The sequence below is a fragment of the Ptychodera flava genome, chromosome 1 (assembly GCF_041260155.1).
Source record: "Ptychodera flava strain L36383 chromosome 1, AS_Pfla_20210202, whole genome shotgun sequence".
Classification (NCBI taxonomy): domain Eukaryota; kingdom Metazoa; phylum Hemichordata; class Enteropneusta; family Ptychoderidae; genus Ptychodera; species Ptychodera flava.
Genome location: NC_091928.1, coordinates 2,268,185 through 2,289,731, shown reverse-complemented (window position 1 = coordinate 2,289,731; position 21,547 = coordinate 2,268,185). Strand labels below are relative to the sequence as shown.

At 37.7% G+C, this 21,547-nt stretch overlaps 2 protein-coding genes across 2 annotated transcripts in view; both read right to left on the bottom strand.

Moving 5' to 3' along the window:
- Positions 1-10,640, bottom strand: part of LOC139117476 (low-density lipoprotein receptor-related protein 4-like) — a 120,319-nt gene extending 109,679 nt beyond the window's left edge. Inside the window, 1 exon segment of the mRNA XM_070680651.1 lies at positions 10,505-10,640. Within this exon segment, the coding sequence (XP_070536752.1) occupies positions 10,505-10,550 (46 nt within the window). The 5' untranslated portion in view covers positions 10,551-10,640.
- Positions 10,641-14,116: 3,476 nt separating this feature from the next.
- Positions 14,117-21,547, bottom strand: part of LOC139119031 (kinesin-like protein KIF18A) — a 45,636-nt gene continuing 38,205 nt past the window's right edge. The window contains exons 14-15 of the mRNA XM_070683035.1: positions 20,970-21,044; positions 14,117-15,987 (exon numbers count right to left, since the gene is read on the bottom strand). Coding sequence (XP_070539136.1) covers positions 15,930-15,987; positions 20,970-21,044 — 133 coding nt within the window. The 3' untranslated portion in view covers positions 14,117-15,929. The remainder of the gene's footprint in view (positions 15,988-20,969; positions 21,045-21,547) is intronic.

Sequence of the window (21,547 nt, the reverse complement as noted above, 5' to 3'; positions counted from 1 at the left end):
TTTTTGCCAAATCTGCTAAAATTGGACAGCCAACAACAAAACATCATGTCATCAATTCTTGTTGACTTGATGCATAACCTCTATTGCAATGAATATATAACTGGACTAATGTGGCATATATGATATATCAGTGATCAGAATTGTTCTAATCCTTGACACATTTGTTAACACACAAAAAATAAATAAATTGACGTAAATAATACAAATCAATCAAGTGTTGCTGCTTGATGCACGTCGGATCTATTCTTTATCACACATTTGACACAGAAAGAAAGAAAGTTTTGTTACAAGACACTCGTCTAAGTCCTGGTGCAAAGATTGACCACATATGGATTTAGCAGATTTAGAAGATTATCTTCATTGGGCCTTGTTTCAAGGCACGTTTACTATAAAGATGATAGTTGTATATGAAGAGCTGGAACACATATTTGTTTTACGGTGTGCACAAACATGAACAAGGTGTAATGACTTTCATTATACTATTTATAGTGGGTGATATTACCTTTTTAGATTAACATAACCATGAAACAATGATAAAATAATGTACAATGGGCAAAGTTTGATGGGTGCAACTGCAAGGGAAAATACTTTTTCCTGCACTTTTGATCCAGTTGCCCTCCCTGACACCTGTTCCCTATTAGAACACTCACACCATATTTGATTTCTGTCCTCACTGACAACATAATTTTTTCTTGATACACACTGTTTCATCATTTAAAGCATTCAGTTTTTTATCTATGAAGAATTCTGGCAAATGACGTCCACAAATTTCACTACTTTTACTCCGATGTGACCATTTAATTATTCAAAGGTTGGTTGTTTTAACATGCAATAAATGAATCTTTGAGTTTCATATCGTAATCAATATGAAGTAGAAACATCAAGTTGCTAAATATATAATCCAGTAGATTATAACACCCACTTGGCATGTAGCCAAAGTTTCACCTTGCTAAATTGTGTTAATTACAAACTGCATAAATACATGAGAGGCAAAGGTTATCCTTGTCCTTGAAATGCATGCAGATAATTGATAATTGTCTTTATATAAATTGAAGATATTGTGAATGATAATAACAAACGATAATAATAATAAACGATAAAGTCTTAATATTTTGCTTGTCCACGGTTGTGCTGTTTGTTTGTGCTTTACGATCCGCTGATTGTAAATTGAAACATAGATTATTTTGTACCACATAGATTACAATTCCCAGATTGTAATTTTTGTAACATGGACCTGGCACTCAGATGTCGAGACAGACTCCTGAATAAAATACTCTACCATGACCGCATATTTTTGTTCGTTTCGTTTGTACCCCAGTTTCGTTTTTTTTGGCAGATCCGTAAGGACACTATAGTAATGGATGAATACGTATCACGTGGGAGGGGTACAGCCCAAAGGAGGCTGTACTAGTACGACACAGACGTTCTACCAACCATCTGTCATATCGGTAGTGCATATAGCAATTGCATTACCTAGAGCTAAGATGGTACAAAACTACACCTTACTAACAACTGCACAACTCACCTGTTAGGAAATGGTAGCACTAATGACGTAACTGTGCCCTGATCAGGCCAAACTACGTACATGCTTTCCTTCCATGGAAAAGCTAAGTCGTTGACACCACGTTAAAGCCGACTGCACTGTGCGACTCTCCCAAGTCATTCAAAGTACATGGCCAAGAGACACAACCTAGGAGGAACAGGACAGGTTTTAGGGTGCTGCCGCACCCATAGCACTAAACCCTGGGTCTTCTACTAACCCACAAGCGAGGTGATGTTTCCGCGGTGTGGATGTGCGTGACGGCGAACGAGCTTTACTTCCGCAAAAGTAAGCTAGAAACTGCAATATACAGGTCCCCCGGGGCAAACAACGCCCAAGACCTCATTATTTTCTCCACACAACACCATGAGCGGGGGTGCCCTCTATACAGGCATGCAAAAACTTTGGAAGTCTAACACGTATATGGTCGGTAAATCATACCCCTAAAATGTGGTATTTTCCCGCCAAATGCCTGGCAGGAAAGCATGCAGGAGAGCCAATTTTCTGTAGACACAGAAAAGGGGGCCGGTTTTGACTGACTTGGCAGGATAACAGACAGGGAGGCTCGGCAGGAAAAGGGATTCACAGGATTGATTAAGGAAACACTACCAACATTCACTAAAAGGCAGAATTGGTCACGGGAAACACTAAGTAGGCATAATTGATTAATATCATGCAATAAGATTTGCTGACTGGCATTAAAGATAACCTCAGCACATTCTTTCAACCAAGCAACAAACATATTTAATCTTATCTTATGTCGGAATAGCACTATTATGCAGCACATGTCAGATCTGAGACTTTTTTGTTAAACATTAATATTTACAGCTAATACAAGAACATATCAGCCTGCCCTCTTTGCTGGCAAATCTACAAGTCATATACTACTACAATGCTTGTCAAATATTGAACTCCAATTGTCACCAAAGATAAAATAGTATTCAGTGTCACTCAGTCATGTGACTGATTTTAACTTTCAAGGCTTTTCCAAACCTCACATGGTCAATCCATTATCAGTCGATAACATGGTAGATATATTTAACATTCCAATAGCAAACTATGGTTGGTATTTTATAGAAAATCTTCACTGGTATACTCAAATCATTGCTTAAGGTAAAGATGAACAGTGACACACATTTGTATCAAAGGTGACCTCAATTCTTATCTTGTCCCAGTACACATGTGGATTCATTTGATCAATCACTCAGTGAAGGACACCCAGGTTTATTCAAGCGTTGCTGATTCTGATTTCAATCACTGAGAAGCTTTTACAGTGGCTCCACTTTGACCAGATATATTAGCACACATGGAGACATACAGTCTGCATGCCACAGTCAAAGTTTTGTCAATTGTAAGGAAATTAGAAATGGGAGTGAATGGCAAATTTCATTAAACTTCTTGTAACGCATGAGAATGTGGACTTGTGTCTTTGCCATTTGGCTTCTATAGCTTTGGGTTTATAGAAAACTAATGGAGGTAGATTCAAATCATAGGAACTTCACAATAGTATTTATTCTGATATTCTGACTAAAAAGCTTACCTGGAAATGTAACACTGTGACATTCATTAGCTTATTTTACAACCGAAACATTGAAGTCCAAACCGTCTCAGATATAAACTACATCCTATATTGTGCACAGTGTCATTTATGCATGGTAACAGTATTATGCCTTCCATCACGATAGATGAATCGTACTAACACATTATTGTACTCCCTGTAGCAGAACAACAAAGCCTTGTACAGTACAAGCTAGCTTAGTAACAACTATAATTATGGCCAAGCGGTCTCAATCTTACAGTGAACACTAAGGGGATGGCAGTACCAGCTGATTATGTAAAAGCTAACAACAGGTATTTCGCAATACCCTTTGTGTGTGTCCAAAAAATCTACTTCAGTAGTGATCACTAACTGCATATCCACTTTCTCCAATATCCATTGGAACAATGCCTTGGCAATAGAGGTTGACAAAATGACTTCATTTACAAATCATAAAAAGTCAACCTGAAGGCGGTTGTGCAACAGTAGCTGTATTCTAAAATGCAGGAAATTCATGGCATTGTAGTCTTCCTTTTATACCAGAATTCATTTCCTTTTTTCCTACTTTACAAGTCACCAGTTTGTTTCTCTGTTGACTTACTCCCTTGGGCATTCTTTAAGTGTGATCATTACTAACAACACCATCCATTCCATGCCTGCCTCTCCAATGGTCAGTATATTTACCTGTTTTGTTTTCACAGAAAATGGCAGCATTGTATCATTAACTTTCAGAGAACATGAATATGGATTTGGTTTCCACTAACAAAGCATTCAGATACGGAACATTGACTCTGGACAAGAAAACTGCCTACAGTAAGACACAGCATCACTTGGCATGGCTATTGCAATTTTTTTAAATGAGATGTCTTCTAAAATAACTTTGCCACACACAGTATCTCATCCTATTTGATTTACTTAAAATTCCATCCAAATGATGCTATTTTCAGCCAACTTGTTTTCTTGAAATCAGTCTGTGTTGACACTGTTGGTGTCTAGCAACAGTAAATGTGTTGACATACTGTTATCCCAGACATTTTAATATTTCAACAACTTGGAAATCCTTAACAATGAAATTCCAGAGACCTTTCACATGAAACAATGAGTTAATCCACTACGCAACTCATTTGCATTAGGAGTGGATCAAGCAATTGACGCTAATTAAATCTCATTTGATATCAAATTCGATGGAATGATCTGTTTTCATTTAATCAAGCAAAACCAAGGCCAACGTAATCCTCTTACATGACATTATTTTTCCAACAAGTGTGACAAAGTACAGGATGGTACTCTAGATGTTGACCTTTGACCTACACAATGGAGTTATATCTTGAGGGCATTGTGGCACAAGGCTGGTACCAAGGCTTACAAATAGAATGGTGATGCAAAGCAGATTGTTAGCTTCCAATACATACCATCAATTATGCCAGCCATTAACTACTGGGTGTGTGCCACACATTTGACACACTTCAAACTGAAAAAAAAAAATTACAGGACATAGCATTAAATGAATTTCACAGATCAGTTTATTTCTTTGTGTTTACATTCAGCTATCATAGTTTAATGTATTGTGTAAAATTAAGTAGATTTCTGCTGCTATCGGTGACTTATGCCCTAAAACTTCCTTTCAACACACTAACCCTTACAACGACATCCTTTCACTATTTTTAACCCTTTACAATGACTTCCTTTCGCTATGTAACACCCTTACTACAATTCCTCATCACTACATAATCTCCTTATTGAAGATAGTATCTTCTGAGAACAAATCCTGGGTTAGTCCAAGCTCTAACTTCTGTTTACAACAACCATAACAACAATCCCACAGTACACTAGCACCACTCCTTCCCTGACAACAATCTTTTCCAAACACATCAACACACTCAGTCTTTCAATAAGGTATGTCCCTTCACTGACATCTTCAACAATAAAAATATCCAATATTTAGAACTGCCCCTTGATCACAACATTTCACTATACAAAATTGGCTTCACTGGGACTTCATGCTAATGTTGATCAAAATACCAACAACACTGCTACATGATGTGACAGTGAAATTAAATACAATTTATTACATTAATGGATTCACTAAAACATACTATTTCTAAATTCCTTTCATTGAAATCTATATCTCATGTTTATCTCATGACCACAGCAGCCCCTTGACTTCCTGTAAATGATTACAATTTTCCAGAATCCCCTCCATCCTGACCTTTCAATACAACCTAATAAAATCCCCATAAGTGCATAGGCCCTAACTTAAACCTCCTACACTCTCCTCTCAGAGTCTAATATGTAAATTTGATATATAACTCACTATAACACAGCCTCCCATGACCCAATCAACCCTTCACTACAACTCAAGTCCCCTAATTAAATAAGTCCCTCACCATAACATCACAGATACCCCAGAACACAACCTCTCACCACATCCCAGTCCCCCAGTACATAACCCCTCACCACAATATTCCTGAGTCCCCAAGTACACATCCCCTCACAACATCCCAGAGAACCTCAAGTACACAACCCGGCCCCTCACTATAACATCCAAGAGACCCTCCAGTACACAACCCGGCCCCTCAATATAACATCCAAGAGACCCTCCAGTACACAACCCGGCCCCTCAATAGAACATCCAAGAGACCCTCCAGTACACAACCCGGCCCCTCAATATAACATCCAAGAGACCCTCCAGTACACAACCTGGCCCCTCAATATAACATCCAAGAGACCCTCCAGTACACAACCCGGCCCCTCAATAGAACATCCAAGAGACCCTCCAGTACACAACCTGGCCCCTCAATATAACATCCAAGAGACCCTCCAGTACACAACCCGGCCCCTCAATATAACATCCAAGAGACCCTCCAGTACACAACCCGGCCCCTCAATACAACATCCAAGAGACTCTCAAGTACACAGCCCCTCAACATAACACCCCAGAGTCCCCAGTTCACAAACTCTACTAAAACCTCCCAGAGTACCCTCACTACAAACTTCAAATGACTCCAATCATTAGAACTCACCACCAATTAAACTAAAATTTCTATTGGTCAGTTCATTTAATCTTGCTAGAACTCCACAGAAGATTTCTCTCGCCACAACCAATGTCTCCTCAGTAAGTGACCACTAACTATAATCTCCTGGGGTCTTCTCAATGTACAACCTCTATCTAAAACCTTTCAGTATCTTCACTATATCTATATCAAAAAGTTCCCTATAACAAACCTCTCTTCATTACACCATCAGAGTTCTCTTCGTACTTATATCCTGACTACAACCTTGCAGACCCGCCTCAGTGTATGCATTTTAGCAATCCCTCCTCCCCCTCACCACAACTGTGTGCCTTCTAGCAACCCCTCCTCCCCCTCACCCAAACTAAATGCCTTCTAGCAACCCCTCCTCCCCCTCACCCAAACTAAATGCCTTCTAGCAACCCCTCCTCCCCCTCACCCAAACTAAATGCCTTCTAGCAACCCCTCCTCCCCCTCACCCCAAATGAATGCCTTCTAGCAACCCCTCCTCCCCCTAACTTCACACTATCATTGGTATCAACTGATCAAAACGCCTGAAGAAGCACTGCAACTTTTCTTTGCTTGGCAAGACTGAAGATAAGTTGACACAAAGAAATTTGTTTGAATTGTTAGTGACCTAGGGAGTCCACTCATAACATCATTGCCCCCTCCTCCCACCCCATCAGAGCCCCCTTGTAGATCCCTTTAAGTTTGCGTGTGTCCACTAATCTTTAGTTGTCCCTTTGCTATATCACATTCACCTTTGCTGTATCACATTCAAGTGCATTTGTGAAACCTGTGCATTTTACTTGAACAACACCCTGGACTAAACAAATCAGTAATTAAAGAACTCATAGGTCATAGGTCATAGGTTTATGGTTAGGCTACACAGGCTGTAATAGTATCACTAAATATATTTCGGATTTTGTCGCAAATGACATTAACTGACCATGGTCTTTTTTGTAAGTGTTTCAATGTCTGGTATGTATAATAATCTATGTGTATGTCAAGTGCTACCCATGTCAATCCATGGTGAAGCTTATGTGTCACCATAGTCTTGCTGCACCATAGTCTTGCTGTTCCATAGTCTTGCTGTTCAATAGTCTTGCTGCACCATAGTCTTGCTGTTCCAAAATTATTTTCTATTTCTATGCAACATCACCTAAATATACGCAAGCAAATCTCACCTTTGAACATAATTTACCACACACTAGGTACAAATGACCCCAATCTTACCACTGTAACATTAAACCGATACTAACTGATTAGAACATTACCAATATTACAATCTAAGGCTGTCATGATACCTTATCAAGGTACAAACCCTGATGGCAAGTTACCCCATATCCAACTTTTCCTTGTCTTATCCGGAAGAACTGCAACTACGATACCACATCACAACTTTTTCTTCCGATTATTGTAACAACACAAGGCAACTGCTGCTGTTGCTTCTTCACTATCAAACATCAAAACAAGCTTTAAGGTAGAACGCAAATCGGGGACAGAAATTCGGGCCTTCAAATTTTATCAATGTTCTTCTGACCTACCACTTGTTGGGGCTCATTTTGAAGCTCTTGGCAAAAGAAAAGGTTTCACAATCTTAGTTTTTCGAAAATCCAAAATTTTATTTTTTCCCATAGAGTTAACACAGGGATGGCGGCCATTTTGAATTTCAAATATTGAGAAATTGCAAGTTATTTGTCTCTCTGGTACCAAAGTTTGCAGGGTGACCCCTGATTTTTATTCTTGCTTTGGTAAGAAAATGGTTGAAAGTTTCACTGCGGAAAATTTGAGCAAAAGTTTAAGTCTTTTACTTTTGAGGTGCATATTACCTTAAAGTAAAATTTCACATCTACTCAGCTGGAAGTTTGAAAACTTTTGACTTTTTTACCATGAGCATTTTATAAACAAACAAAACAAAAATTAAAATATATTTTGGTATTAATATTTAACATTTTTGTCTTACTTGTCATGTGTTATGAGAGATATAACAGTACATGTGCCTGAGTATGGGTATTAAATAATTGAAAACTTTGGTAGCATTCCAGGCATATTGTGCAATTAACTTCTAACCAAAAGCTATATCCACAGGACAAACTGAGCCAGCAAATTTTTATCAGTACAGCAACATATAAACATCAGAAATCTATGAATAAGAATAGCCACAACATCCTATGAGGGATTAATTACTGTCAACATATCATTCATTAACTAATGATATTAAAGCATATGTCCAGGTATTCATGAGTGAGTGTACAGGCTACATCTTGAAAAATTTACCGGCATAAGTGATTTTCTGCCCTCACCTATGATGATTTCAAACAATGAGATCAAACTTAAAGAACATTTAAAGTGTTTGATTCCAAAGAAAGACAAACTTGTCTTTCAAAATACAATGAAATCAAATATACGATAACGCTATATGGCACCTAATGGCATCAATGTACAGTATCCTGTGTTGTATATTTTGAGAAGTTGGAGATTCTCTGTCACTGTTATGAATATGTTGATCTGAAGTCAACATCACCAATGGAAGTTGAAAGGTTAGAAGAACATGTCAGAAATGCTCAGAAGTGTCTGCAGCGTAGTTTTACTTATTTCATGAACATCCTTCCAACAAGTGATCTTGTTCCATGGTTCACAGCTTATGACAGATACCGGTAAGTTGTTAGGTGATTTGAACAAGGAGATTTCAATACAACAACTGATACAGCTCCAACAACAAAACTACCTCTTTTCCTGTTTTCTGACAATAAAGGTGAATTTTTAGGAAGACCATATCAAACTATTGCATTTCTTTCAATGAGTTTTCTGAATATCTGTTACTAATCTCTACCTGAAAGGGAGTTCATGAGTACTGTCCACCGTGTATCACCTGTATTGTCTTCTAAACAGCTTCCACAATACTGTAGAGCTGATATTTTCATTGACAATACTGTGAATATAAAAGTCTGCTCATCGAATCGCATGTTTCTAAATTCATCATTCCTACTTGTTTATTTTCATATAATAACATGTTTCCAAACTCATCAAACAGTCCCCTCATTGATATTTTGATTTGAACTGAGATCATCTAAGTTTCTGTATTCTAACTGTATATTTCAGGGTTTTTCTTGTGTGAATGAATTCCTGTACGGTAGTATCAACTGAAAATTGTGAGACACGTTGCTAAATTTCTTGTTTGTACAAAAAGGGGATACCTGACTGCAGACGCTTTGGTGCGACGTTGCGAATAGAGAAGAAACTTCTAAAACCGTTGTAACTGTTTCTTTCTCTCTCTCTCTCTCAAGATTGTACTCAGGTATTTGCTCGTTGATATTTTCACTTACACGACATTTTTGACACCGAACTGATAAAATGCAAAAACTGCATGGAACTGCATTCCCTGTTGGACTGGACCACCCTTCAATATATTTGAATGGTAGTAAAAACCAAACCAGCCAGAATGTGTCTCGTCTTCAGTTACTTCAACAAATACAGTTCGTAAGCAAGAAGACTAAAAGTAGGTGCACTTCAGCCTCTGTCGCGTTTGAGTTGGTCTTCCTAAAAAGACTAGATTTTATTAACTCTTACAAACGTCCCCTTTACACAGGTGAAGGATGGTTAAACAGGTAACAAAAATACAAAACCATTGCTGTATGACCAGGTGTTGACATGGAAGACTTCACTTAGCAGTTGTATATAAACCTTGTATACAACGATATATTCTCATGGTCTTATGACTTACAAGGTAGAACACTGGCTTTGCGTTTAATGTCAAGCAAGTTTCACTGAAAAATTACTTTACAGTAAAATCGGTTGAAGTTAGTTTTCTAATCATGAGCACATTTGCAATCATTAAACCGTGTGTTCCTTATCATGATCGTTCCATATTACTGACTTCAGCGAAAGATTACCGGTTGGAATCGACTTTTGATCAGCCAGCGGTATCGGATCTCAAACAGGCTTACATTAGAAGACTGTTTGTAGAACCTGCAAGAATGATTCAACAACAGTTGTACCCTGACCAAAACGGGAACAACGAGTGAAGACATTACATGTAGTCATTACTTACAGCCTTGAAGACGCGAGTTCTCGCAGCTAAAACTTCTGGTTCTCCGTCATGAGAAACTCATTGCTAAGCTCAAAGCTGACATCTTACGAAATTGAACGGGTGTTGTACTGAGTACGACAACAAATACTTTAATCCGAGACGTATCATACATTCATATGAAAATGAAGTCCCCCTGAGTTTTGAATGTATGAACGGGTCAGCGAATCGTATCCAAGCGAACACCTTATATCTCCATGCCACGACAGTGTGTGTGCCATACCCACCTCAAACTTTGAAGTGTACACTTAACCGATCACGGACTCATCCAGCCTCTGCCCGGTATTTTACGATCGCTATCATAATGTAATAACTATAGAACTTACCCGAAATTAAGCCGATAATAATGAGCGTCCTGGCCAAGGACTGCATCGTGGAAAATCTGCGAAATACATATGTAATCCAGAGAAAATCCAGAGTGAGACGTTACTCCTCGCCAACAAAGTTGAAATCACAGTTCTGTACTGTGTGGGGTTGAGTATTGTGTTGTTGTTTTAGGGACAATCCATTTATTATAGGGGTGTACAAAAGGCAACTTTGAGAAAATGGTTATACTTTTTGAAACACACAGAATAATCGCTAATTTTACATATACATAAAGGTGATGAAAGGAAGAATTAACGGAATACAACATTAAGACTAGTAACCTACAGTTATTGTTCCGATTAGTCGTATTCAAGTAGATGTGCAGATGAAGCGTCCCTCCGAAATAGTTCAATCTGAACGGGGAAGGCATTTGGAATCCTTTCAAATATGCAAAACACCATGCATTGAACTGCAAATGCACCGAATACACAATGAATAGCCGGTGAAACTGTCTAGCGACCGGTATAAATAATTGCAATTTTCACCTAGGAGACAAAAAGTACTGCACTATGTGAAATTTTACACGAGATTGTGCGATTGACCATACGGAAGCACCATAAAGTGATTATTCGTTGTATAATGATTGCTTTGGTGCTCGAGCTAATTCAACGACTTGACGCTCTGTTAATTGGTTTCTAATTAACGGTCAAGCCGGTAATAGCGGGCCATACATCAAAGGCGAATTGCATATGTTTGAATGATTTTTTACACATCGTTCCAGTTACATCTATACGTCGCGGGTCAAAATTGTAAAACGTACTTTAGAACACAATGGAAAAGCGGGTTTTTTATTAAGATGCACAACGTTGTGATTCTATTTGTTACATTCAATCAATAATTGTTGTTGTTATGCCATTATGGGGATGACCTGGAGGGCCCTGAAAACTTTGGGGACACAGCTGACTTTGTCAAATCTTTAAATTTAATTTTTGAAACAACTTCGGCAACCATCCTTGTTGATGAACTTCCAGATGTGTCTTTTGAATTGCTACAGCTAATTCTTGCTTATTTCTAAAAACATATATCTTCATGTTTCAGCTATATTGTAATTTACTCCTCTAATATGTATCCTTAAGCAAGCAAGAACTATCGGAGACTGAGTGAAAAAGTGATGTAAACTACACTTGCATTACATGTACCTTTAACTAAGGGAGTGATCATAATACCATGGCCAAGGTTGGCAGAGAATACTTTGTACTGAGGGAGTGTTCATTTACCATGGCCAGGGTTGGCAGAGAATACTTCGTACTAAGGGAGTGTTCATTTACCATGGCCAGGGTTGGCAGAGAATACTTTGTACTAAGGGAGTGTTAATTTATCATGGCCAGGGTTGGCAGAGAATACTTTGTACTAAGGGAGTGTTGGCAGAGAATACTTTGTCCTAAGGAAGTGTTCATTTACCATGGCCAGGGTTGGCAGAGAATACTTTGTACTAAGGGAGTGTTCATTTACCATGGCCAGGGTTGGCAGAGAATACTTTGTACTAAGGGAGTGTTCATTTACCATGGCCAGGGTTGGCAGAGAATACTTTGTACTAAGGGAGTGTTCATTTACCATGGCCAGGGTTGGCAGAGAATACTTTGTACTAAGGGAGTGTTCATTTACCATGGCCAGGGTTGTCAGAGAATACTTTGTAGTGTTCATTTACCATGGCCAGGGTTGTCAGAGAATACTTTGTACTAAGGAAGTGTTCATTTACCATGGCCAGGGTTGTCAGAGAATACTTTGTACTAAGGGAGTGTTGGCAGAGAATACTTTGTCCAAAGGAAGTGTTCATTTACCATGGCCAGGGTTGTCAGAGAATACTTTGTACTAAGGGAGTGTTCATTTACCATGGCCAGGGTTGTCAGAGAATACTTCGTACTAAGGGAGTGTTCATTACCATGGCCAGGGTTGGCAGAGAATACTTCATACTAAGGGAGTGTTCATTTACCATGGCCAGGGTTGGTAGAGAATACTTCGTACTAAGGGAGTGTTCATTTACCATGGCCAGGGTTGGCAGAGAATACTTTGTACTAAGGGAGTGTTCATTTATCATGGCCAGGGTTGGCAGAGAATACTTTGTGCCTTTGTTGAAAATAGCAGTATAATCCCCCATGTCTACTGACTCTTTAAATTATGACCACTTTTTTTATTTACAAGATTTTTATTGGAGTCACATAAAAGGAAAAACAGTCGCATTACTCATAACTGTCAAAAGTATCGACATAGATACACAATACAACGATGTATCAGTGAAAATAAGTCATTCTTGTGGACCATGCAGTTAGTTGTAAATATTTTCCCCATTTCTCCATGTGTTTACCTTGATTTTTTCATGACGGGACGTTCCCATCTAAATAACAGTGCACTTTCAAGGCATATTCACCCCGGCAAATGGGCTTTTCAACGGGTATGGAGCTTCTAATTAAAGTTATTTGCCATCTCGTAAGCTGTTTGCAAAATGTGATTAGAGATAGCGATTAAAGCCAGTGTGCGGGGAAGAGATTTGCCTTACACACTTCACTTATACAGATAATCGTTCGCCTTGAACTTCTTTGAACATTGTACCCTAATTTTCACAGATTAGGACCTATAAATATACTACAAGCCATATGTTAGTTCAAATTAATAAAAGTAGGAACAAATTCCGATGTCCTGAAATGATAATACTGTTGTCAAGGTTTACACGAGATTGAGTTTGTGCCGCTTCACTGTACAATACCTTGGCATAAAGTAGTACCGGCCAAGCTATTGGTATCTGAAGTTGTTGACTAAGCGTTATGTAATGTCTGATTATATTTGATATAACTACGTTAGATTGCATATTATCAGTGCAGAAAGAGCCCAAAAAAGTGTACTGTTTTTTAGATGCGAGCATCCCGTCATGTTTTGTTTTTTCTGTTGGCAATGAAGAATTCTGTCTTCTGCACATTCTGGACATAGGTCACAAAGTTTGCAAAGTTTGACCGCAATGCCATGGCAGCCATCCCAGTGTCATTTCTAGAGTAAATTTTAATGACTTTGTCAATTTTTTCTTTGTGCTATTTACAGTTTAATAGCATCCTATCACAGTCTCTCCATATGTATATTTGAAACCAATTTAAGACTTGAATTGAATTCAAAATTCAACAATAGTAAAGACCTTTTGAATAAATTATATAAATAAATACACTTTGAGCTGACAATAAAAATATCTGTGGAAGATTGCTTTTTCAAAAACCCTACTCTGCTTCAAGTCCTAGTATATACAATGTCCTGTCTCTCAAAAGCTTCAAAAAAGTTCTTCATCATTTTCACCGCTGCCACTGATTATGGTTTCATCATGGCATTCATCAGAGTTGTCTCTCAGTCCGATATATCATTGTCATTGTACAAATTTCGCAATGTTTGTATTATCAGAGAGATGCATTTTTGAATATATTCCTATCATCAAAAATGCCAGAATGTTAAGGTCATATAGGGGTCATTTGGAGTTTTTGATCCGGACGGACATACATATATACAGATGCTGCTAACCTACCATATAATCTCTCTTTGGTACATATAACCATTCACAGCATAAGAAAGTAAATTCCACAAAACATGGCATGTGTTTTTTCTTATAAACTTTTATTGCAATTCACGAGAAAAGTAAATGTTACATAGAAAAAAAAATGAAGGAATGTAAACATTTCAATGAAACAATTATCAATCAAGGTAGTCCAAATTATAGAAATCTATGGTAATAATATCTAAACAGTGGAAATATTTCTTTTGTGGATGTGCAAACCATTTAAGCAATTGCCAGAGGCTAGTATCAAATAAACCTTTGCAAGACATGATTCTCTAATAATGTGGAAGCTCATAAATGGGGTTCTTCCTTGACAAGTACACACTATACAAAGACATATAGAGTCTTTCGTACATCAAAAATGACAAAAACTTCTACAACTGTATAAATACAGGTTTCATGAAAACTGGAATAGGGCAATCCTGAATGGATCAAATTAAATCTATCTTACATAGTGTGAATGATAATAAATCATACTTCTCAGATTTATACAACACTCGTTCAGGTAATATACATTATTTTATGCTCAAAAATATTTATTGAGTTGATTGATATGGACAGGAATTATTTCAGACAGATAACTTGTTTCACACACTTCATGCTACTGACAAAATAAGTAAGTGAGCAAATTTATTGTCATTATCAGGTAAGAGAAGGAATACTAGTTGTATACACTACCTTGCTTGAAAAATATGCTGTGAAATTTATTTATCCAAATAAAGTACATACAAACATCCAAAATTTAGAAAGTTGATTTATATACATTATTTACAAAGTTGTTCAAATAAATTCAGGAATATTCTTATACACAATTTTTCTACAGGTGACTACTTTAGACTGTTAAATCATTTACTGGATTGACAAAAAAAGTAACCATACGCTGATGAATTTAGTTTTATTGCCAACAGTTCAGTGTAAAGTCTTCTCTTCCTTGATTTTCCATCATCTTTTTAAGGTAGAATGCACCTCGGGGACACACATTCGGACTCTCAAACTTTTCCAATTCTCTTCTGATATACCACATGTGGGGGTTCATTTTAAAGCTCTTGGTGAAAGAAAACTTTTCATCGGCTTAGTTTTACCATATATGGTTTTACAAAATTCGAAATTTTTTATTTTTCTCCATAGAGTTAACACACGGATGGTGGCCATTTGAATTTCTAATATCAGTAAATCTTAGGTAATTTGTTTCTCTATTTCTAAAATTTGCACAGTGACCCCCTAATTTTATTCTTGATTTTGAAAGAGAATGATTGAAAGATTCCTTGAGGAAAGTTAGAGCAAACGTTTAAGTCTTTCACTTTCGAGGTGCATACTACCTTAATGCATGAAAATAATTTGCATATGGAGAGGACACAAAAACAAAATCTCACACATCAAATATTTATATTATCAATACAAAAAATGTAAAGATACAGCAGTGATCTGAAAAAGTGGCAGTTCTCTTGGGATGAATTTTAATTTGGTGATTGGAAAAGGTTTCCATCATCAGAATAGAATACCTTATTCTATTAAAACCTAGAGTTTTAATCATGCTAAAAATTGATTCATTTTTAAGTTTTAATCTATTAGTGTGGCAGTATTGAGAATGTTGAATGTAAAGCCATTTCAAGGCAATGCTGGATTCATCAAACACGGAGACATTAACATTGTAGATTATCACCAAATACATGATTCATTTGGAAAAAAAACAAGCATCAACAAATGTTTAAGGACTGTCCTTTGCATATCGGTTTCAGAAAATGATCTGATTCAGTGAATTTTTTGAACATCAACAGTTTGATTGATGAAGAACTCAAGGCAGAAGACGGCACCAAATTCTGTCTCACTGTGAACACACTGTAAGTTCAATATTAGTACATCTGTCTGGAGCTGTGAAGATTCCCATATGACTTACTCCTTGGTAAGGACCTACACAACAAGAGACAAAAAGTGAAAATGTATTGGTAAATAACGATGCAGTATTTAAATTTATTATAGATTATTTGAGTACAAAAGCATTCAAGCTATAAAAAACTATTCAAATAGAGTAAGGGAAAAAAGGAAAGTCTTGAGTTTCAGTAATTTGAACTCACTGGCACTGCATCATATCATCTCTGTCATTGGTGAATACAGGTGATGTGTTGATGGAATTTAATGGATTTTTCCTTTGTTACAGTATGTTGCTGTGTAGATGAAGTTTATTATGATTGTGTTAGTGACTTAGTTGTGTCCTGTCATTTAGCAGGCTATCTTTCAGGTGTTTTGCAGGCATTGAGTCAGTAAGTTTTCACTGCTTACATACAGTATGTTGTACACTGAATACTGAATCCTTGTCCCTTTTCTGTTCACATCCAGATTTGATTGCAACATTCCATGTGCTTGTAAGAGTATTTCTGATTATTGTAGAGGCATTTGAATGTGATTTCTATCAGTCAAAAGCAGGTTAATATGAAATTTTCATTATCTATTGTAACTTAATTTGAACGTATACATGTGCAACTAAGCTGACAGTTTCCCTTAAACGGACATTGGTCAACTCGTCTGCAATGCTTGTTGTCTTTATCTTTTGGACCTTCACAGACTTTCTACTGTACATGGGCTTTGATTGTACATGGAATAGTATCCATGCGCCAGTAGCTCAGTTTGAAGTTTAGTTTGTTGAATATCTTGAGTTACTGTGTATCATAAGGTACCAGTAGCATTTTTTAAAAGGGCATTAGATAGGAAGATTTTGCTGATGTTTATTTGGTCACTCTTGACCAAGAACCAGGTAATGCTGTGCTTATTTTCTTTGTTTGCTGTACTTATTTCCAGTGTAAATGTTTAAAGTTCACTTACTGACTGTTAGTATGTGTCTTACATTTCTAAATGCTGCTGCTCTCTTTGTTTCTATATTTAAGGTAAGACGCACCTCAGGCACAGATGTTCACGCTTTCAAATTTTATCAATTCCATTCTGATCTACCACTTGTCAGGGTTCATTTTAAAGCTCTTGGAGTAAGAAAAGTTTTCACCCTCTCAGTTTTTCGAAAATCAAAGATTGACTTTTCCTCATAGAGTTAGTACAGGGATGGCGGCCATTTTGAATTTCAAATATCAGTAAATCTTGGGTAATTTGTTTCTCTAGTACCAGAATTTTCCAGGTGACCCCTGATTTTTATTCTTGATTTTGAAAGAGTAAGGTTGAAAGGATCGCTGAGGAAAGTTTGAACAAAAGTTGAAGTCTTTCACGTTCGAGGCGCATACTACCTTAATAATACCCACAATTCATAACCAATAGAAACGGTTCACATTCATTACATTTCCTCAGAACAAACTGGTCTCAAAACTCGAAATATTGCTCTTGTATGTAATTTTCCTTGTTTAAATACAGAGTCCTGGTACAAATAGAGATGGTATATTGGTGACGCTCATTATGCAAAATGTAGTTGAAGGGGCAACACATGGAGACAAGCTGCCAAAAATGCTGCTTTTACCAGCTTTTTTCATTGTGAAGTTAAATCTACATGTATGCACACAAAAAATTGTCATAGATATGTTTGCAATGGATAGAAACATTACATTATTTTCCAAAATGGTCATGATAGAATGGTGATTTTCAGCATTTTTGGCATTGTCAGTGGTCAAGCACTGTCAGTAGTCAAGCTAGGCAAAAGACATCTGTTTGTTATATGAAAATTGCTGTCAATCAAATGATTGTGCAGACTAGAGCGCCAATCAGTGGTTTGTGTACCTAATCTGTGTTCTTGTTGATTGTGTAAAAAGAAGTTATTGTCAAGTGACTTTATTTACATATGGTGAACCAAAAAATACATAGATACATGGAAGGGAAAAGATCACATAACATTTAGAAGCAAGATGAGCTCACCATTCCATGCTAGGTAGCTACCTCAAGGTTTATCACTACTCACTTTAACCCCACCCCACCCCCACCCAAAGCTTCACACCCTTGTAGACTTGAGTATTTTTCTATGTACAATATGCATGTCAAAATTAAAAAGGAAACTATCAAAATTACACAACTACTACTCTTGGACAATGCACTAGTTCCTGGAAAGGGTCATGGCATATTGTTATGAAAACAACTGTTTTGTGAGTGCAATATTTTGCATGATGCGATGCTAGTTCAGACCCACCAATGTCCCTAAACGTTTGGCATTCAGGGCAAGTCTGGGTACAGCTTAACATTCAGGGCAAGTCTGGGTACAGCTTAACATTCAGGGCAAGTCTGGGTACAGCTTAACATTCAGGGCAAGTCTGGGTACAGCTTAACATTCAGGGCAAGTCTGGGTACAGCTTAACATTCAGGGCAAGTCTGGGTACAGCTTAACATTCAGGGCAAGTCTGGGTACAGCTTAACATTCAGGGCAAGTCTGGGTACAGCTTATGGACCAGAGATACCATGCCAATTAACTAGCCAAGGGTGTAGATTAGAGCAGGGACAAACCTCTTACGCAAAGTTAGGTTATTTTGTCGGTAAATCAGGAAAGAAAACTGAAGACTGAAGTAAATTTTGATAAGAATTCAAATAAAAGTAGTCAAAGACAACAAAGATAGCAACAAGACAAGGAAAGTCGGCCATTTTTCATAAATTTTGTTTGATGCAAGATACTACTTACATTGGTCAGTTCGTTACCACTCTAAATTTGGAGGGTCGTTAGCGCAATCGCAGATTGGATGACCTCGTGAACTTTGATATGTGCATGCCTATTCAATCCAGAATGCATCAATCAGATTACAGTGGGAATCTATGTACGTACGTGTTGCCTACGTTATCTGACGCGGAAATGGACAATGACCGGCCACAGTGCAGCCGGGTAACGAATTACAGTCAACTCGCACCTTTCCCAACCTGCCCAGAACCAACTTGCCCAATTCCAACTCGCCCGATACCAAGTCGCCCGAATACAACTCGCCCGATGCCAAGTTGCTCGTTGTTTGAGATGTAGTTGTAGATTCCATGTACGCAAACCCGATGGCCCGAGGCCAGCTAGCTCTGCCCATGTGATTTTTTTGGGGGAGGAGGCCGTATAACGCCGGTAACACACAGCCCTGCCATGCAGAGCTAGAGGCCAGCTATTTTCATACTGTTCCTAAAGACATGAGCCAGTAACTGCAGTAACTTTCCCTATAGGCTACGTAAAGAAACCGAACGAAATTTATTCTTTCAAGAGATTTGCAAAACATGAAATACGCAAATAAAAACTTTTCCGCGTTGGCACATATTTCAAGCCCTAGCCGCACCTATGGTTCTCAATGTTAGAAATATTTGTTGTAGGCTGTTTTAAGAAATAAAACTTTGTTTTACCCACCAAGTACTCACAAAAATTGCAAAATAGTATTGGGCGAGTTGGCATCGGGCGAGTCGGTATCGGGCGAGTTGGAATCGGACGAGTTGGAATCGGGTAAATAGGCTGTTTACACACCAATTTCAGCTGATTTAGACCTCCATGTTCGCTTTGCCGTACATTTTCGTCCGTGTTCATAACTGAGCGCCCATTCATTGGTAAATCCAGGGGACAATTCATTGGTATTATCACTGTATGTAGGCTTTCTATATTAATGATGAAGTTTCGGAATGCGAATTAAGTTGAACTTGAAGGCGACGTGCAAAGTAACTGATTTCACTCCGTGCCCAATGTGTCTAGGTCGGTTCTGAATGTGTGACATACACGTGTTTGACTAACACAGTAACAGCAGTGTATCTGTATTAAAACCTGTATCTCGAGCATGCTGAAGCTTAACATATTTACGATGTGGTTTAACTTTATAAGGGACAGTGCAGTGGAAAGTACGAAGTCAATATCAACCCCTACCCACGTACTACCCTAGTGTGGGGTATTTGGAAATAATCTTATGAAGTTTGATAAATGCCTCAACCCCGGGAAAGACAACTTGGAAACATTCAGTCAATAAACAAGCTCTTTATCAAAAATCTGCACTTCCGAAGTCTTTAAACATCCACAGTTCGGCGATCATCAATTTCGCTGGCTTGACCAGGCTAAACGAATACAATTTGGAAGGGTAACCGATTTTCAAAAATGTCCCCCAACGTCCCCCATCAACGTAGCTCAATGAAACTGCCATCCTTTGTTCATCTATATTTATCGATTGAATAACTTGAATGACATTGCTCACAAACACATAAGTACGCGAAAATGGGACATTTTTGAACTGCAGGTGCTTGACCTGTCACTGCCGATACTGAAAACATTGAGGTCACGATCGCACTACGTCAAACAGAAAGCTCGAAAAGTTGGCAAATTACGACTTATCATGCTCTCTTGCTGCCATGATGTTGTAGTGAGGTTAGTCACGAGGTTAACCACGACCGAATTTTTCCTAACTTGGCCTTGCATAGCGTTAAAACAAAGGCCGAAATTAGCCGATGTCAAAATCAAAACACGAAGACTTCGAAGTCAGTGACGTAATCGAGTTGAGATCTGGGCATGCGCAGTCGTTCGAAAACGACCCTCCAAATTTAGAGTGGTAACGAACTGCTGGTTGACATGTTGAAAAATACTGAATAAATGGGTGACCATGCATATATTCAACCCCGGTTTTAAACAAATTAAATGAAACCCTTGAAAAAATGAATCAATGATCATGACCATTAATTCATTTTCGCGATGGTTTCATGTATCGTGTCTGAAACCGGGGTTGAATATATGCATGGTCACCCATTCATTCAGTATCTTTCAACATGTCAAACAATATAAGTAGTATCTCCTATCAAAAAAAATTCATGAAAAATGGCTGACTTTGTCCCTTTATTAAATGGACTTCTAATCAGTATTTCAAAGAGCTAGCTTGACAGCTCTTTGAATGTCTTGTGCTTAAAAGGAAAAAGACACCTGACTGTAGTAAGCATAAAAGATATCTTGTGGTAATAAACATGAAAGTGAATCTTACATGTTTGAAGTCTTTACTGTTGGCAAACGACTCTTACTAAATTGCACAGATGTCTTCTCTTGAGAAGAAAGCGACCTGGAGAAAAGAAACAACAAATACATATATCTGACATAATGCCATACATTCAATATTCTCTGAAGGGTTAAAATTAATGTATTAAATATTGTCAAGAAATTCACATTTTAAGAACTTACGAAGCAAAGTACTGTCCACAAGTTCTATTTGAGTTGATGTTACAATCATATCATCAATACCCATCAATAATACTATGGCATTTGTTTTGAATTTCTCATATTTTTGGAGATGTCATGGATTAAAAGTTATGCAACAACGTTCACTGTGATAAAATTGACTGAAATGCATGAAATAAACCTTTCTAAAAGCAATTTAGTTTTGTTGGATTTATACACATTATTGAGTGGTAATCTTTTCAAGGCAACTTCAGGATAAAAATTTGATAACTGATAAACTGTGGATATTACTGGTACATATGAAATAGGATGTGCTGACTGCTTTTAAAAATCTGACATTCATATCCTGATGTCTGAACATGCTTCTCTTCTTAACAGACTTGAATT